At 56.1% G+C, this 18,603-nt stretch overlaps 1 protein-coding gene across 1 annotated transcript; it reads left to right on the top strand.

The window, feature by feature from the left end:
* Positions 1-9,047: 9,047 nt before the first annotated feature.
* PRDM12 (PR/SET domain 12) lies at positions 9,048-16,488 on the top strand. Its single transcript, XM_005527277.2, has 6 exons — positions 9,048-9,105; positions 9,143-9,373; positions 10,168-10,358; positions 11,339-11,494; positions 15,073-15,184; positions 16,106-16,488. The coding sequence occupies exons 1-6, from the start codon at positions 9,048-9,050 to the stop codon at positions 16,486-16,488; spliced, it is 1,131 nt and encodes a 376-aa protein (XP_005527334.2).
* Positions 16,489-18,603: the final 2,115 nt, after the last annotated feature.

The raw sequence follows: 18,603 nt of genomic DNA, 5'->3' as shown, positions 1-18,603 counted from the left end.
ACGGGGGAAGGGAGGAAAGAAGATCCCATCTGCAAAGCCGGGAGCGGGAGGCACATTGAGAGCCGGAAGAAAAGGAGATGTAGCATCTCTAAATATACCTCCAGAGAATCAAGAGAGACATTGAAAGATGGGATAGTAAAAGCCACTTGGAAAGAGGGGAGAGGGGGGAAAAAATGGCTAGAGGAGGGCATAAAGGCTGCTGATGGGAATTGGGAGCGGGCATTACCGAGAAGACTTCCTTCTAATTCATCTTCCAAGCTCTGTGCCAAAACAGCATTTGGCATGGTTCACAGGGAGCAATTGTGTGATAATGAACCCTAAGGTGTCCCTTAATTGAAGACTGAGGATTACAGATTGTGCCAATAGTCGTAAATGGCGCAGGATTGTGGGAGGATGCATTTTCTTAAATGTATCTGTAAGTACAGATGAGTGAGTCTCCCCAGTGAAATGCCCATACTATAAATTATGGAAATATCTCTTTCTGATGCAACCTTTTATTGAGGGGGTGGGGCAGCAGGACAAGAAATAGTTTGCAAGCCTTTGAAATTTGGCCTGTCATTAAGATGGTGCCTGCAAAGCTGGGGTTTCATCAGCAGTCTGGTGTCCTGGAAGGATGAAGTGCTTGAAACGTTCCCAAGTTCACCAATTTGTTTTCCATTATTGCTGCCTGCTCTGGGCGGAGATGCCACTAATGTTGAACTGTTGTGAGCCCGTGATGGGCTGGAGAGGGGCAGGGTTTGAGACAGAGATGTCTCAGCACTTCATGAGGAGCTGGTGGCCTTTGGGTTCCTCCAAGCCCTCCTCCAGCCCTGCTGCTTTTCTGGTCTCTATCCATCCAGGAGGTTCTGGGACTGGTCTGACACTCAGTCCCACCCCAAGGCTGGACAGGCCCCCTCACGTTTCACTCCAGGGTCTGCAGGCAGCTCCTCATGTCCCCTGGCTCGGGCATGTGGTGCAGCCCAGAAGCTGCTGAGGTGCCTTCAAAGCCAAGTCTTGGTGTCCAGGAGAGGAACCAAATCTCCTCCCCAGCTCTGGGCAAATTTAACCCCTGGTAATGTGGATTAATAAACCCTGGCTGCACTGGGTTTTGAGGCAGGAAGGGTTTGTCTGTCCCTTTGGCGGGAGCTGGGTGCTGCATGGAGCAGGAGCAGTCCCTGAGGGCTGTGCAGGTGGGACACATTTGGGACTTTGGGGTCCATGAATGGTGATGGGGATGGTGCAGCCTTCTCCTCACAGGGAGCCAGCTCCCAGCACAGGGGGCATGACAAGACAGTATCCTGATGGGCAGTGAGGTGATCCCATCAGAACACCTTCAGTTTGGGGAAGGCTCAGCCTCCAGAATGTGGCATTTGGGAAGAGCAGGGCTGGAGTCAATGGCCCTGGCAGGAAGTGCCCAGACCCTGTTCTCTCCTACCCTTGACAAAAATGCTCCGTCCCTCAGTCCCTCCCCAAAGTCCTTGGCTCAGGCACACACCGTCTCTGCTCTCCCCAGGATTAATCCATCTCACTTCTACCCAGCAGCACAGCTTTGCTGGGTGTGTGTGGGTGTCTGGACCATGTCCTGCAGGATCCCCCAAGCTGGCAGCCCCCACCCCACTCTGCAGGCAGAGCCTGAATCCTGAGCAGACATTAACTGTGGTCCTTCTGCAAATGCTTTCTGAGCAGCAGCCCTAAAAACACCGTCACTGAAGCATCTCACTGAGCCCAGGATGACTCTGATGCTCTCCTGTGCTCTCTATTCAGTGAGCCTGAACAGGAACAGCTCTTTTAGGAGTGGGAGACTTTGAGATAGTCTAAAATACTTTCTTTAATTTTGCATGATTTGAGAACAAACTACATTATGGCCATTGTGAGTTAGACTGAAATGACTGTTGAAAGAGACAAGAAGATGTGGGACCTTTTTTTCCCCCTTCTCCAAGTATTAAATATTTAATTGCATTAAAGGAATGCTGTATTTACAGTAATAGGCAGTGTGGTCAGAGAGAGAGCTCCTGGTGTTTAACATGGAACTTTCCAACAGGATTTGAATGTTCACAGGGTCCCACCTGTGCTGCTGCTTCTCCCTTAAACCCACCTGGTTCCTCCCAGTCTCAGGGGGGATTTCAGGACTGTTGGTGTTTGTAGGATTGTGGTGCAGGGCGAGGAATGAGGATCTTGCAGTGCCAGTGTATCCTGTCAAGCACCACGTGGGTGTTTATTCCATGCAAGGAGCTGTTTATCCTTCGTTTGGCTGGTTTGGAGGTTTTTCACTGGATTTGCTGTGGGTAGCAGCAGTGCAGGGTGCCCATGGCAGACAGGAATTCTCTGTTCTCATAAGGCTGGAAAAGACACAAAAACTTTCCAGAATTTTAATGGTGGAAATGAGCAGAAATTGGTGTTATGTGATGTGAAGATGAGTTGAAAGAGCCACAGCTCCCGGCTCTGCTGGCAGGAGGAGACAGTGGCCCCCAGAGCTGAGTGGGAGGGCAGTGAGCCCCATCTGTGTCTGGGCAGCTCCTCAGCGGCTGCTGGGGATGGAGGAAGATGGCAGAGGGGAACCAGCCATCCCTGGGATTAAGGATTTGGGACAGTGGATGTGCAGATCTGCCCTGCCGCTTCCCTCCAGGTCTGGGGCACCACCCTCAAGGCAGGTGACCCAAAAGAGCATCTCTGGGGATGATCTGGGGGCAAGTACCAACAGCCCCCCCGATTATCTTCCCACCCTGCCCCTTATCACTGGAGGAAATCCTATTTCAAGGCCACTCTAATGAAGCCTCTGATCTTTGCAGAGCCCGACTTGCTCCCCTTTAATCCCGGCCGGGCCGGGGTGCAGGTGCCGCGGTCCCGGGGATTAGACGGTCCCAGCTCTTTGTGGGAGCCGTCACTCAGCGCAGCCTCCTTGTTCCGACCATTCGCCAGGGAATATTAAACTTTGCTGCCGTGTAGTCGTTGCACGGGGAGGCCGGAGCTGCTGCTCTGTTTGTTTTGGGCTGGTGAAGGGCAGGAGCTGCCGGAGGACGACTCAGCCCCACACCGGGGTCACCTGTCCCCCTCCCCTGTCCTCCTGTGCCAGGGCTCTTCCAGCCCCGCGCTCCCGGCCCTGGGGACGCTGCCCAGCCGTGGAGCAGGGATGCTGTGGCTGGGTGCTGAGATCCTGGTCCTGCCCAGCCTCGGTCACCGTCTCCCGCTGTCGGCTCCTGCGATTCTCCCGGCGCAGCCGGCCCGTGCGTTTGGCAGCTGCCGGCGTGGCCCTGGCTGAGGGCAGCAAAGCAGGGCAGGGGCAGCAATGGGGCTCACGCACAGCCCCACACACCCTCCCCTTAGGCACCTCTCCCGGCTGATGTCCCAGCGCAGTCACCGCTCCGGGTGACAGCCCGGCAGCTGCGCTGGAGCTGGTGCTGCAGGAGGGATGGGATGCGGGACAGACGCTGCTGGGATGCGGGAGAGACATCGGTGGGATGCGACTGTCCCATCCTCAGATCACTGCCGGGAGGGAGGAAAAGGCGCAGAGATTTTCCTGTCTTTGCTGTCCACATCCCCCCTCTGTCCCTGCGGCCACCCCGAGCCACCGGCCTCTGTTCCCGGGTCGCGCTGGTGGCCGAGGAGTCGCCACCGCGATTCGCCACAACCGCGTTCCCTTTCGAGACCGCTTGAGCTCGGACGCAGATGGGAAGGTGATTTTCTTCCTCTCGCTCTTGCATGCCGCGACACCCTTCCCGAAACGATCCTGGAAATAATACTTAAAAGAAAGGAATGGGGGAAGGAAAGGCAAGGAAGCGAGGGAGAGCGGAGGGGAGAGCACTCAGCATCTCTGCTCGGCTCCGCGGCCTCCCGCAGAGTGAAATGGAGGCGAATAATGCCCTAAAGCTCCTTCCCGAGCAGTGCAATCAGCCCGCGGCTCCGAGGGGCTGCCGTGCCCTGTGCCGGAGCATCTGCCGGGAGGGTCGCTGGGCATCCTCCCTGCCCGGAGCCGCTGGGCATCGCCGGGCACTGCTCGGGAGCACCCGAACCCTCCCCGCTGCTCCCAGCCCCGGAGGGCAGCAGGGACAGGTCAGCAGTGCGGGGTTTGGAGGGAAGCAAGAGGCCGTTCAGCTCCGTCCATGGATGCGGCACCTTGGGGACTGTCACTCTCTTTTTGCCCCTGGGGAGGTGGCATGCGTTTGAGCCTGCCTGTGCCCTGTGTTGGCACTGGGATGCCGGGGGCTGCTCTGAAGCAAGGGGTGCACCCATGGGGACCCCTCCGGGGTGTCCCAGTCCAGCCACGGCCCCTGTGGTGAAGCTTCCCGAGTGATGATGCAGGGGTGCTGCACGGGGTGGGTGAAGGCACAGGTGGGAAGCCCCACCCTATAGAGGGAACATGCGAAGGATGCAGCGGCCCCCCTCAGCCCAGGCTCACCCTGAGCATCGCCTCATCCTCCTGCACTCCCTGCCCCGCTGGCGGGAGCGTTCCCGGGCGCAGGTAACATTTGGGCACATTCCCATAACCGAGTGTCACCAACTGCTGCTGCGGCAGGCCCGGAGCCCCTCTCCAGTGCTGCTGTTTGCTTTGCAGCCTCCTTAGCCCCTATTGAGGCTTTTCAGCTCCAGCCCCTTCAGGGGGTTTAAGTAGGTAAAACCTGAGGAAGAGGCTATTTTCCTCCCTCCCTTTTGAGCCCTGCCTTGTGCCCAAAAGGCCCCCTTGTTTCACGCGTGCCAGTCACCTGGCTGGGCCCCCAGCCCCTTTCTCTCCCAGCCTCCCTTTTCTTTCTCCTTTCTCTCTTTTGACTTTTCCAGGAGCCCTCGCTCTCCAAACGAGCTTCAGATTGGATCCAGATTGAGGTCCCTTTGTCTTTCAAGGGTTGTACTAAGCTAATTAAATGTGATCCCAACAAATAAACGCAGATCTCCCCATTACATTCAGGCCTGCCTTTCAGGCAGCACCGGGCGGCCCCTCGCCCCCGCCCGCTCCGCGCAGGGTCCCCCTCATTGAGTCCCGGCCATTGAAAGCACTGCCAGGATTTCTTTTGTGCCGGGGGTCTCCGAGCCCTTTTTCCATCAGAAAAGACCCCCAAACAGCAGCTCGGCCTTTGTGAGTTTGCAAGCAAACGCCAAAGAAAAGCCCCCTGAATGCTTTAATAAATGGCACATTTAGCAACTTCGGAGGCGCCTGGCTCCTGCGGCAGCCGCAGGGGTGCGATGATCCCTCCTTGCCCCGGCTCCCCCGGCTCCCGCAGGGGTGCGATGATCCCTCCTGCCCCCCTTTCCCTCCGGCTCCCGGGGCATTTGCAGCCCGTGGAGGCGCAGAGGTTTCGGCTGGAGCAGCTGACAGCCCCGGCTTCCAGCCCGGCTCTCCGCAGTCTCTTTCCCGGCGCTCGGGGGGCGCACGGAGCAGGTGATGGGGTCGGCACCGGGCACCGGGCACCGGGCACCGGGCACCGGGCACCGGGCAGGGCACGGCGGGGCGGCCGGGGCCAGGGGGATTTTGGACTCAGACGCCACGGTCCCTTCCCCTCGTATTAGCGCTGGCAAATCCAAAATCGTTTTTAATGACACATACTACCCCCCCCCACCCCACCCCGGATCGGGGGCTCCGCTGGACTTTTCTCAGCCCAACTAATATCTTTTTAATGACTTTGGGAGGGGGCAGAGCCCGGCTCTGCCCTAGAGCCTGGATTGCTCCAAACAGATGTTGGGGCAGAGGGAGGGGGATGCTCTTCCCTGCCAGGGACTTTCTTCTAAAGTTCAAACGAGAGGGGAGCTTTCAATCACCGCTAAAAATGTATTTCTTCCCATTGAACAATGGGCTCCTTTCTACGCCCGAGGGGACTCGGCTGCGATCGCGTTTCTGCTGCCGGAGAGGAGAAACCTCCGGTTTTAGCGCAAGAAAAACTCAGCCTCGAAAAGGGTTCTTCCCTGCGCCGGTTATTTTCGTAGCTCTTCATCCCTCCTGCGTTCACCCTCTACGGAAAAAAAAAAAAAATAAATAAAAATAATACAAAATTGTACAAACGAAGCACTAATCCCCCTTCCGCGCTGCAGCCCTGAGCCGCAACGCAGGAGCCGCCGCGGATCTTTGCAGCGAAGCCGGGCAGCGAATGCGGGCTTTGAGGAAAGAATCGCGGCTGCACCGGCCCGGGGCAGCGGAGGCTCCATTCTCGCATCCCGGCTCCATCCCCGGCGGCCCCACAAGAGTTAAATTTTAAAGCAAATCAAATTCCCATTGGCCACTGTATATTATCTCAGCAGTCTTCATTTGATACCTCTTTAATACAGAAAGGAGCTTTTCAAACCCCTTTTCTCTCTTTTCTCCCGCCACTCTTTAAGAGCAATAAATGTTCAACTGCAATAACTATAAATCAATCTCCGCTCTGTTCAAATCCTATTCATGCGAAGGGCTGGAAGAGGGGAGAGAGCTCCCCCCTCCCCCCCGCCCCCCAAAAAGCAGCTGCTGGGCTCTAATCTCCTTTCTTGCACTGTCATTCACCCTCATTTTTCCTCCATCACCCCATCCCTGCAATCTTTTCTTGTTTTGCTTTTCTTTTCTCTCTTTGCTGCATTATGATCCCATGTCTCCCCTCATCAGACCCCAACCTTGTCCAGATCCTGACCATCCCCTTGTAGGCTGTGAAAGAAAAGAAGAGTCCATGGATGTCAAATTGGTCTCAAAAAGACCATGAAAGATTGATTTGCTCCACTTTTCTTCTGCCTGACATTATTTCTGAGGGTCCTGAATGGGAAACCAGAAAGTCTGGGACTGGAATAAAGATGTTCTCTCTGTAAGGGGGAGACGGGGGGGAAAAATGCCCATTTACTCCTGGCCCATCAACCCTGCAAAACAGAGCAAAAGAAAAGAGGACTGTGGCTATTCAGAGTCAGACCAATATGTACACCTCCCAACAATATGCCAATATACTGAGGGCTTCTCTATTAACACCCATGAATATTAAAGTGCTCACTAAACGCTCAGAAGGAACTTTGGGAATATACACATGAAAATACAAGCAGCATTGTGCGGGGCTCAGAACAATGGGGCGGCGATAATGGCCCTTCTCTATTAACAGCCATGAATATTAAACTTGTTTCCTCTTAAATGTTAAAAAGGAGGGATAGCTGCGATATTAAAAAAGAGAAATGAGTAGGGGGTGGAAGGGGAACACGCAGCAAAGCACCTTCCTAGGGCCGGGAAGAAGCTTTGGGAAACAGCTGGGGATATTTAAAACCACGTAGAAAATGGAAGATTTTTTTTTTTCCACCTTTTTCATTCACTCCCCCCCGCACCGCCGAGCCCCCGCAGCCGGGAGCGGGGTTCAGCACAGCCCGCACCGGAGCCGCAGGGGGTTCAAGAGAATCTATTATTTTTTTGTCCCGGAATAACTTGAAGGTTGAAGGGTTTTCCTGGGGAAAGGGGAAAATAAAAAAAAAAGCAATCCGATGGCTGGCTTGCCTTGGCGGCTGGAGTGAGCCGGTGTTGGGAACCTTTCCACCTGATGCGTTATGTTTAGCAAGGCTGAAATATTCTGATGGCTCCTCTAGCCAAAGTCCAGAAAAACAAACTTATTTTTTACGCTTATTAAACCCCAAACCAATTCCTGGCAGGTTGTTAACCTCCTCTTTCCAGCGCTGCCTCTCTCGGGGCAAAGACCCGAAGTAAGCGCAGATTTGGGTGGGTTCCGGACATCTGCGTTGTTTCTTGATTGGATTAATAGAAATAATTGCACATGGGTTATAGCATCGTTTCACCCAGGCCAGAAGTCACTCCACAGCTTCACCCCATGAAACATCCACCCAGGGGATAGGGTGGGGGTTTGGGCTGTGCTTGGCTGCTGCTCCGGGAGCGGTGAGACCCGGCGGGGCTTCCCGGGACTCCGGGGTGCGGGAACTGGCCTTTGAGGATCCTGGGGGCCCAGCCTTCTTCCCGCAGCCCTTTACAGCCCCTCGTCCCCATGAAAATCAAAAGAACAAGGCTAAGGAGAGGGCTCTAAGCTTCGACACAGCAGGATTTGGTTTAAATCCGGGAAAGATTAACCCTTTGCTGAGCCGGCAAAGCTCGGGCCCGGAGGGGAGCGCTGGGTTTGGGGGCTCCGCTCTGATGCCACCTTGTTGGGAAGCAGAGATGGCTGCGGAGCCCCTGGGCTCGGCAGGGCAGGGATGGGCGCTGTGGCTGCCCGGGGAATGCCTTCGGGCGCGGGTGACACGGCGGCGGAGCTCCGGAGATACCGCAGCCTCCCCGGGGCCGGGGTCCGGCTGGGGGGACACGGCAGGGCATGGTTGCTATTGCAGGGAGACGGGGGATCCACGACCGGTCCGCGATCCACACCTGGGCACGATTCCCACGGGGCTGTGGGGTTGGGGACCTGCCGGGCTGGTGGCGGCAGCCGGGTGAGCCCTGCCTTGGGGTCAAGCGGGGATCGGCCCTGGGAGCGTCCCACCCAGCCCGTGCTTGGGGACCCTCTTCCGGCATTTGGGGGAGCAGCCCCGGAGCCTCCCGGTGCTGCCGGTCCCGGCCGGGAGAGCCGGAGGTGCGGGAGGCAGTGGGGAGCCGAGAACGGTCGGGGCCAACTACGGGAGGCTCAGCCCGTTCCCCCGGGGCTGCGAGGGCCAAACGCCGCAGAGCACCGGGAGCTGTCGGGCTCGAGGCCGCCAATTTCGTTGTGGTGCTCAGTGGCCCCAAAGAGCAGCGTTTCGGTCTCAAAACGAGCGCGGGGACCAGGTGGGGAGCGGAACCACGGCCAAAGGTGCGGCCCGTCCGTGGAACACCGGCGGGGACAGCCGTGCCCGTTCCGCTGCTGTTCTGCCGTGCCCGGGGACAGGTGCCCGGGTTTGGGTTTGCCCGGCCGGGAGGTGCGGGGGGCCGAGCCGGTGCGTGTGTGTGTGTATCCGAGTGTGTATATGTGTGTGTGTATCCTGTGTGCGTGTTTCTGTGTGTGTGTGTGCTCGCCGTGTCCCTCCCTCCCTCCAGCCACCCCACCCCCGGGAGGGGAGGGAAGGAGGAGATGGGAGGGGGGGGCTCCGACGGCTCGCCTCGCTCCGGCAGCCCCAGTCTCTCCGCCAACGTCAGGGAGGTCATTAATAACCAATTAGGAGGGTCAATGAAGCTCATATATAGCCGGGCGGGAGCCGCCGAGCCGAACGGAGCCCAGCCCGCCGCCCGCCGCCCGCCGCGCCCGGCCCCGTCGCGCTCGGCCCCGCCGCCTCGCCCCCATGATGGGCTCGGTGCTGCCCGCCGAGGCCCTGGTCCTCAAGCCTGGGCTGAAGCCGCAGGGGCTCTCGCTGGCCGAGGTGATCACCTCCGACATCCTGCACAGCTTCCTCTACGGCCGCTGGAGAAACGTCCTGGGCGAGCAGCTCTTCGAGGAGAAGAGCAGCCCCAAGACCGCCTTCACGGCCGAAGTCCTGGCTCAGTCCTTCTCCGGAGGTGAGTGACCCCCCCCCCGGACCCTCCCCGATCCCCTCGGTTTCCCCCATCGGCCCCGGGCCGGCTCCCGGTGCCCGGCGGCGGGATGCGGTCCCGGCGCCCCGCTCTCCCCAGGCGTGGGACTAAGGGAAAAGGGCTTTAAATTCATTTGGTTAACTTGGGCTTGACCTGAGAAAGTTCCCACTTAAACCGCGGGCTGGGGGGGCCGGGGCCGTCTCGCATTCAGCCGCCCGGGACAATATCTTTTCTCTCGCCCCGGCATCGCCGGGGCGTCCCAGCTCCCTTTTCCCCCTCTCGGATTTCTGTTCCTCTCTTAATTTACCATGAAGGCTAATTCCATTTCCATTCACGATATGTCAACCATCTCATCTCCCCATTTTGTAAGAGGAATTCCTGGGCCCTTTTAAACAAGCCCTCGCGCCATTCAGGCACAATGTACCGCTACAGCATTCCTAAAGGACTAATGAATTTAGAATTAGCAATTTCTTTCTAGTTGAGTTTAATGAATGCAGATCACTTTAACAGCATGACAAATTGCTGGATGGGCCGAAATAGACACCATTTAACCTCCTTTCCCAGCCCCGCTCCCTCGCCCAGCCCGGGATGCTTTTCCCAGGTACCTCCTCAATGCCCCGGGGGAACCTTGTACCGCTTTGTGGGAGCCCGGCTGGGCGTTTAAAAGGCTCAGCCCCGGGGTCTGCGCTGGGGCCGGGGTTGGGCGGGGTCCCCGCCGCTCTCGGTCCCCCCCCTCTCCCCCAGCCCTGTCCCTTTCTGAGCCATCTCCCCCCTCGCAGAGGTGCAGAAGCTCTCCAGCCTGGTGCTGCCGTCGGAAGTGATCATCGCCCAGAGCTCCATCCCCGGAGAAGGGCTCGGCATCTTCTCCAAGACTTGGATCAAGGCTGGCACCGAGATGGGGCCGTTCACGGGCAGGGTCATCTCCCCCGAACATGTGGACCTGTGCAAGAACAACAACCTCATGTGGGAGGTAACGACTCCCCTGAACCCCGAGCCCGAACTGATCTGGAGAGAAGTAGGGACAGGGTGCCGGGGCTCTGTCCCGTGCCTGGGCACCATCGGGCACCATCCTCGTGCCTCAGTTTCCCCATTCATGCAAATATCTGGGCAGGTGGGTTTAGGAATCCCTTGGAGGAAAAGGATGAGGTTTCCTCAGCCCTCGGGGTGCAGCCAGCCCACAGAGGAGCCCCAAAATGCTGTTTCTCGTGCCCCGTGCAGCCATATCACACCCTGCCCTGTCCTGCCCATCCTGTCCTGTTGGAACACCCGACTGGTTCCTGCCTGCACTGGCCACAGTAGGCAAAAACAGCTCTGCCCTGTTCCCTGCTCCCTGCTTTGCCCCAGCCCTGGTGAGGTCAATCCCAAATCAAACTGTGGAATTTGGGGGGATCTGAGGAGGACAGGATATTGTGCACTAATGTACAGTCAATAGAGAGGGTTTTCCTATTTTTTAATTTGTTTGACTCAGACTTGCACTTCTTAATTATTGTTAATTATTATTATAATTTTATGCCTAACAGAAACTTGCCTCATCTTTCCTGGCACCCTGCCAAGCATCATTCCAAGCCTGGCATGCACCTTCCCTCTCCACCCAGGGATTCTCCCGCTCCCACGGCAGCTGCAGGAACAGCCCCTTCCTCTGGGGCTGAGCTGCTGGTGGGGCTCTGATGAGAAGGGAGATTAAGGAAGGGAGCTGGGTTTTCCAGGGAGATAGGGGCTGGCAGGACCAGCCATGCCAGTGAGAGCTGAGCACATTCCTCAGCCCCGATACAGTCCAGCACCATGAGAAGGAAGGGTTTGGCATCTCCTGGCTGCTGCCAGGATCTCAGCCCCGAGGCTGTGCTAGCTTTGAGTTTGTCCCTGTCCAGGGGCTTTACCCCAGAGGCAGGAGGTGGAGGGGCTCAGCCCACTGAGGACAGCATCGCTACCAAGTGCTCTCTCCCCTCGCAGGTGTTCAATGAGGACGGCACAGTACGGTATTTCATCGACGCCAGCCAGGAGGATCACCGCAGCTGGATGACCTACATCAAATGTGCACGGAATGAGCAGGAGCAGAACCTCGAGGTGGTCCAGATTGGGAACAGCATCTTCTATAAGGCCATTGAGGTAAGTGGGGCTGAAGGGCAGCCGAGCACCTGCAATAGAGGAGCAGGGTGGTGGGATCCACCATCCTACAGACTCTCCCTTCCTTGTTCTTTGGGTTGTTGGTGGGGTGTCTGTGGAAGGACACGGCAGCTTTTCCATCCTTGGAGCTCAGATCCACCAGCAGAGGTAGAAACCACAGGGAAGGGCCATTGCATGGCCTTCAGAGAGTAGTAAAGGTCCCTTCTCCTCTCTGCCCCCTTTCTGTGGGCTCATGGAGTGATGTGTTAAACAGAGGGAGAGTAGATCCTTGTTTGGGGTGTAAAGCATGAAAAGAGCTGCAATTCTGGCCCATGCGGGGCTTTGGGCAAGGACGAGGCTTGCATGCTCTATTAAAAAAGTGGGATTTTGTGCAGAACCTTCTTCTTTATAGCAGGGTAAAGTTTGGGGGTGTCCTGTGAAACCCAGGTGCTGAGCACAGGCTGTGCCTGGCTGCACTACTTTGCCTGGGCATCACACTCCAGCTGTGCAGGGAACCACGGAGTGGGCAGGAAGTATATTGTGCTCAGCACTGGATGAGGTGCTGGTCTGTGCTGGTGTGGCACACGAGCAGGGTCCCAGGGGTGGTGCAGCTGCTGTGCAGTGAGTGGGGTGATGGCTGAAGGGTGCCCACATCTCCCTACAGGACACTCTGGGATGGAGGTGGGTGTCCGGTTCCCTGGCGTTATTGATGACATGTGCATAGAAATCACACAGTGCCAGAGCAGGGGGAGGGTGGAGACCAGCCCTGCTTATGTGCAGTGTCCCTGTAACCCAACGCTATTGCAGGTGGAGAAAGGTGGTGGCTTGGGGAGGTGGCCCTGTGTAGCAGCTTTGGCTTAAAGAGTCACAAGAGGAAACACATCCCAATCCATCCCAGACCAGCACTGTGGGATTTTCCCTCTCCAGTATTGGGTTCAGAGTCTCACCTGAGGAGCATTTGCAGTTGGGAGAGGCTCTCAGCCGGGAATGACCGTGAGTGCCTGCTGGTTCCGTGGGCATGGGCAGCTCCCAGATCCATCCAGGCTCCTGCACTGGTTTATGGAGGAGCACAAACTCAGGTGATCCATGGCACAGGACCACAGCACAAGCAGCAGGGCTGGGTTAGGGATTGCTGCCATGGGGTGGCAAAGGAGAATGGGTGGGTGGGAAGACAATCAGATATTCTGTCCTAGTGCAGGAGACTCCTGTGTGCCCCTTGGGCTCTGCCACCTTTCCCAAGTGCTCCAAACACTTCCCTGCTGTTCTCATGCTGGACACCCCTTCACAGGCTTCAGATGTTTCTAGTTTTAAGACCTGATATTCTTGTGGACATCTGTGCCTATTGTGATAGCAGCTTAAGTGCTTTTACAATTGTTCTTAAATTATGTAAATGAGTAGAATAATTGCAGGTAGCCATGGTGTAATTAGGAACATGACTGTGGTTTTTACACCTTGTGGAGGCATGGACAAGGAGGTGGGTGAGGGATATTTGGGTATAGCCATGATCCAGCTCTAGGCTTGTTCCTGGGGCTGAAGCAGTGAGCAGTGGAACAGGATGAGTTTAATTCTCTTGGCACAAGCAGTGAATTTGAGATGCTGAGAGTGCTGAACCCCAAGCGATGTGTGGGAGGAGGTGGGCACAAAGGGTCCCTGCTGTCACGCTGCTCCCCAGGACACGCACACACCGGCCCGAACTTGAGCGCTGTCCTGCTCAGCACCACAGGTGTCCATGTGTGCCATTGTCACCCTCCATCCCCCACCAGCCCTGGTGGCTTCCCCATCTCCTGTCCCCCTGCACAGCCTCCTGCCCATGCCCGCTGTGCCCCTGTAGCAGTGGCACAGTGAACTGCCCGGTTCCTATTGCTCTGCACCCAGCTCTGCCGAAGCAGGGCTCCAAAAGCATCTCTTTGGATGTCTTTCTCACCTTCATTCCAAAAAGTCAGATTTATTTGGTGCTTTTTTTTCCTATTTACCTTTGATATTTTAATGTGTTTTGCCCATTCCTGCCCTAATTTGCTGGTTTGTTTTTCCGATCCCCTTTCTCAGCAATACCAAGTTGCTGCTGCTGCAAAATAAAGTGAGGGCAGGAAGTTTTGGCTTTTAAAGGCCACAAGATTCCTGGGGGCAATTTGAATTTGCTTTGGGGTGTATGCACATGGGTGCTCACCCACTGCTGGTGTGGCTGCAGCAGCTTCAGCAGAATAAAACACACACCCGTGTATACACCCATGCAGATTGTTTTATCCTTTCAACAATATTTTATTTACTTGTATTAAAAATGACTAATTTTCTGTTAAGAGTAAATAACCCCAAGAAACGGTGTCATCAATTTGTGATGCAAAAGGATATCGGCTTCCTCTGCCTCCCAAATTCCTCCTCTGCAGCCCAGTGAGGTCTTTATGCAGATAGACAAAGATAAGAAGTCAAATTACTATTGATTTCAGATGCTTAAAATTCAATGTATTTTCAGTGTTGAAATGATTGAACTTAGAATCTGTGTTTCATGTGGATGCTTGAATCTAGCATGCTCAGTGTACAGAAAACAAAAAATCCTCCAAAACGTAGGACATTCCTATTTCTAAATTAGGTTCTTAACAGTAGGGACTGCTAGGGAAAATATGTAATTTTTTTTATAAAGTGATATTGTTATTAGTGTTGTTTGGACTGGTCTGAGAAGATCCATCTTCCCAGCCACAGCTGCTGCACGAGGGGAGCCTTGAGTGGCGTTTCCTGGCTGCTCGCCCCAGCCATGCGGGACCACGACAGGAACAGCAGGGACAGAAGTGCCATCACTTCAGGGAAATGGGAGTGTGGATGATGCAAAACCCCTGCCCTGCTCCTGTAACTGTCCTTGGGCTGTTGCAGGCACTGCAGCTCTGGTGGGAGATACAAGCAGTGTTTCACACCTGAGCCCTGGTCTCTGACAGCAGCCCCGAGCTCTCCTCTGCTCCACGGGCTGATGAGCCCTTTGCTGGTGGATCTGCATTTCCACCTTCTAAAAGCAGCTCTGGCAGGGGTGGGTGGGAGATGCTGCCTGTGCCCTGCAGCTGGAAGGTGCTGGTGGCTCTGTCCAACGACAAAATGCTCTCCTGGAGCCCTGAGCCAGGGCTCCGTGTCCCAGCTCCCTGCTTTGGTCTCTGTCACTTGTGCTGGTTGTGGCTCCACAAATGGTTTATTTCTTCATGTCTCTGTGTTTCATCCTGTCCTGGTCTCCCTGCATTTCTGGGACCTCTGGGTCCTGCACTCCAGAGACTCCAGATCTGTCCCTGTGCTCTCATGCTGGACACCCCTGCATATTTAGCTGCATATTTGCCCATAATCCCATTTGTGTCCCAGCGTGGGGAAGAGCCTGGAATGGGTCTGTGCTGGTGCTGGGTGGTGCTGAGCTGTGCCATCACCTCCAGTGCTGCATCCTGGGCTGTTCCATGCCTGCCTGTGGGTGTTGGGGACTGCTAGATGGTCCCAGATGGCAGCAGAGTCTCACAGAAATGGGGCACAACCAGGGTAGGTCCAAATGGATCAGAGCAGGGATGGATGTTCATTGCTCCTCCCAACTACCCTTTTTCTATCTCTCTTTCTAGATGATTCCTCCAGACCAAGAGCTGTTGGTCTGGTATGGGAACTCCCACAACACCTTCCTGGGCATCCCAGGTGTGCCAGGGCTGGAAGAGGAGCAGAAGAAGAACAAACATGGTAGGTATCAGAAAGAGTCAAGGGCACAACATCCCTGCTGGCTCATCCTGTGCCCAGCTCTGAGGCCATTGGGTGGGCACAAGGCAGGGACACCCCAGGGGTATGGCAGATATCCCAGTACTCTGAGGACAAGCACAGAGATGATGAAATGATCCATACAGCTTGAACAGGTCCACAGTAATTCAGGGCGATGCCTCCAGGCCAGTTTGCCCACGGCTGCTGCTGGTGGGGTGTCTGGCAGTCACTGCCTGACGCAGCCAGGCAGGGAGGAGCAGGGCAGGGTGCGAGTGTAAGGCAACCCCAAAACTCCACGAAACACCAAGTGAATGCATCTACATTCCCACTCTGCATTTAAGGGATCTTAATCACCAACACCGGAGGCTTTTCTCTCTCCTTGGGCTTTCGCTCTCTGCTTGTCTCAGTGGCTCCCCGTGGTGCTTCTCTGTGGCACAGCACAGCTCATGCTGTGTTTGGAGCCACTTCTGTGATCCCCGACTCTGCTCCCCACTCTGAGAGAGCCATGTCTGAGCAGAGCAGAGTGAAGGGAGAAGCTGGGATCAGGGCAGGGGCTGGACAGTGTGGTTGGGGGTTCCTGAGAGTTCCTGCACCCACCCCCTCCAGCTCTGCTGCAGCCCAGGGAGGGGAAAATTGATTTCATGTCCATCTGCAAGGGATTCATTCAGATCAGCTTGAATGTTCCCCTTACCTAAATCTGGCTGAGCCCATTCCCAGCACTGGCTGCATCCCAAAATCCTACGAGCCAACCTGGATGCCAGTCTCTCCAGGATAGGTGACCTCAGCAGCAGGGAGCCAGTGAGAGGGCACTGGGAGCTTTCCAGGGCACCCAGCACCCCAGGGACTTGGGGTGAGGTGAGCTGCTGTGCTGGAGGGCAGTGTCTGACTGTCCCCTGTCGCCCCCAGAGGATTTCCACGCGGTGGAGACGGGGGCCAGCACAACGGGCCGCATGCGCTGCGTCATCTGCCACCGCGGCTTCAACTCCCGCAGCAACCTGCGCTCCCACATGCGCATCCACACCCTGGACAAGCCCTTCGTGTGTCGCTTCTGCAACCGCCGCTTCAGCCAGTCCTCTACCCTCCGCAACCACGTCCGCTTGCACACGGGCGAGCGGCCCTACAAGTGCCAGGTTTGCCAAAGTGCCTATTCCCAACTCGCAGGGCTGCGGGCGCACCAGAAGAGCGCCCGCCACCGGCCCCCCAACGCCTCCCTGCAGGCCCACTCGCCCGCCCTGCCCGTGCCCCACCCTGCCTCGCTGGCCCATCACATCCCCACCATGGTGCTGTGAAGTCCTGGTGTGGCAGCAGGATTTGGGACTGATGCAAAGACTGATGCTGAGACATGCAATGAACTTGGGGGGTGGCCCTTGGCTGAGCTGCTTTGTGTCTCGGAGGAGTGTTGGGTTGTTTTTGGGCATTGCTGACTTAGAGGGTTTGGCAGGAGGGGAACCCCCAGCTCTTCAGCTGAGTTGTGTGGGGTCATCCCCAGGGAGATGTGGCAAAGGGTGGGCTGGTGGCCCCTGGGGTTGGCAGAGGAGAAGGGATGCAGTGGGATGTCCTGTGTGAGTTTGCCAGTGGACTGGGGGAGCCGAAAAGCTGGGCCTGGATCAGTCATGGCTGGGTTTTACAGATAATTTGGTAGAAAGAAAAATTCCTCTTATCCATCCTCCTCTGCTCTAGCAGATATGTTCCCTATTGAAAGGCTGGCACAGCCCTGATGCGACCACCCCAGTCATACCTGTTTGCCCCGGGAGTGGCTTTGGCCCCGGTGGCTCCTTCTAAGGGACACCTTTCCCTCCCTGGGAGACCTGAGTTGGTGAACATTTGCATTTTCCAGCACCTGAGCCCCCTCTGCCCACCCTGCCTCAGCCCGAGCCCTGTACTGGGGTCTGTCACTGCTCCAAGCGATGCTGTGGGCAGAGGGGACGAGCCATGTGCCATGGGGGACACTGTGCCAGCTGGGAGTGCCCATCCACAGGCAGGTTGTGCGGGGAGCCTGAGCTCTGCCGGGCTGTGCCTGTTCCAGCCCTGGCAGCTCTTCTCCCCATCCCTTTCCCAGCTGTGAAGGAACATTTTGGTTGGAACTGCTGCTGCCCTCTGGGGACAGAGAAAACCTGTCCCCGGGCCAGCTCTGTCCCCAAGGACAACTCTAAGCGCCCTCTGGAGTCGCCACACTGCGGAGGAGGGCTGTGTATCATAAATCTTAAAAGAAGGTATTCTAATATTAATTATAAGTCAGAGATGTATAAAGTTCTCACAAACCGTGTTTCACTTCCAGAAGAAAATAAACAAAAACAGAAGAAAAAAACCCTGTCACTTTAACTTTGTAAATATTTATGTAAACATTATTTACAAGACTTTGATATTATATATTATTTGATTGTATATGTACACAGTGTAAATACATTTGTACCTCTCTTGTATTCTAAATAAAAATTACTTGGAACATTTATCATTTAGAAGAGGGACAGCATGGAAAGCTTTATTTTACGTACCAGGGCAATGATGTGGGTACTGGATGAGTGAAAGCCCTAACTGACACAACAATCTGTGGGTGAGGAGATGTGGTGTCATCTGTTGGACCAAGAAGTGCATCTGGGAGGGGAAGAAACCCAGGTTTTAGCTAAAAAAGCCCTTTTTCAGGTCTGGAAGCTGGGGTAAGTGCTGGCTCACTCTGGAGCGGGTGGTATCTACTAATTCTACCCCGCCAGTCCCTTTTCTTATGAACTTGTACAGTCCCTCTTTGAAGCCATAGCTACTGCTATCCTTTGATACATTCCATGAAGCAGTGCCCACATTTTGGCTGTGATGGCATATAGGCGCAAGCCCTGCTGGAAGGAAGCAGCATACACGCTGACTGTCATCACGGGCTGCTTTTCCCGTGGCATTTCCTCCACAGCTCTGAGAGCCGAACCGGTGTGTGAATGGATAAAACTTTTCCACGGATGTATCAGTTCCTGCTGGCACAGGTCGGCCGAGGGGAAGGGGTCAGTCCCGAGTCCCGCGGGGATGTTTAAGCCAAGCGTGAGCACCGGCCAGCTGAGGAGGGCATCAGAGGATTGCCCTCAGGGGGACACCTTGTATGAGGGACACCCAAACTGGGGGTGCTGCTCCCCGCCTCGAGCCGCAGCACTGCCGCCCACCGCGGGCTGCGGGGCCCGGTGAGCCCCGGGGCAGGCCCGTGGCGTCCCTCCGGTTTGCCGGTCGGGTGCTGAGGGAGCCGGGGGCTGCCCGAAGAGTGGCACACCTTGCCCGCACTAAAGATGGCCGCACCCTCCCCTTGGGCTCCGTCGGGGCGAAGCCCAACAGTCCCTTCGCTGCCAGAAACAACCATGGCTGCCCAGTCACCGCCTCCACCGCCCTCACTCAAGATGGCGCCGCCGGCGGCCTCAGGCGCGCTCTCG

Source organism: Pseudopodoces humilis, chromosome 22 (assembly GCF_049639895.1).
Source record: "Pseudopodoces humilis isolate 2021_Gansu_Grassland_sample_001 chromosome 22, ASM4963989v1, whole genome shotgun sequence".
Classification (NCBI taxonomy): domain Eukaryota; kingdom Metazoa; phylum Chordata; class Aves; order Passeriformes; family Paridae; genus Pseudopodoces; species Pseudopodoces humilis.
This window is presented reverse-complemented; position numbering and strand designations above follow the sequence as displayed.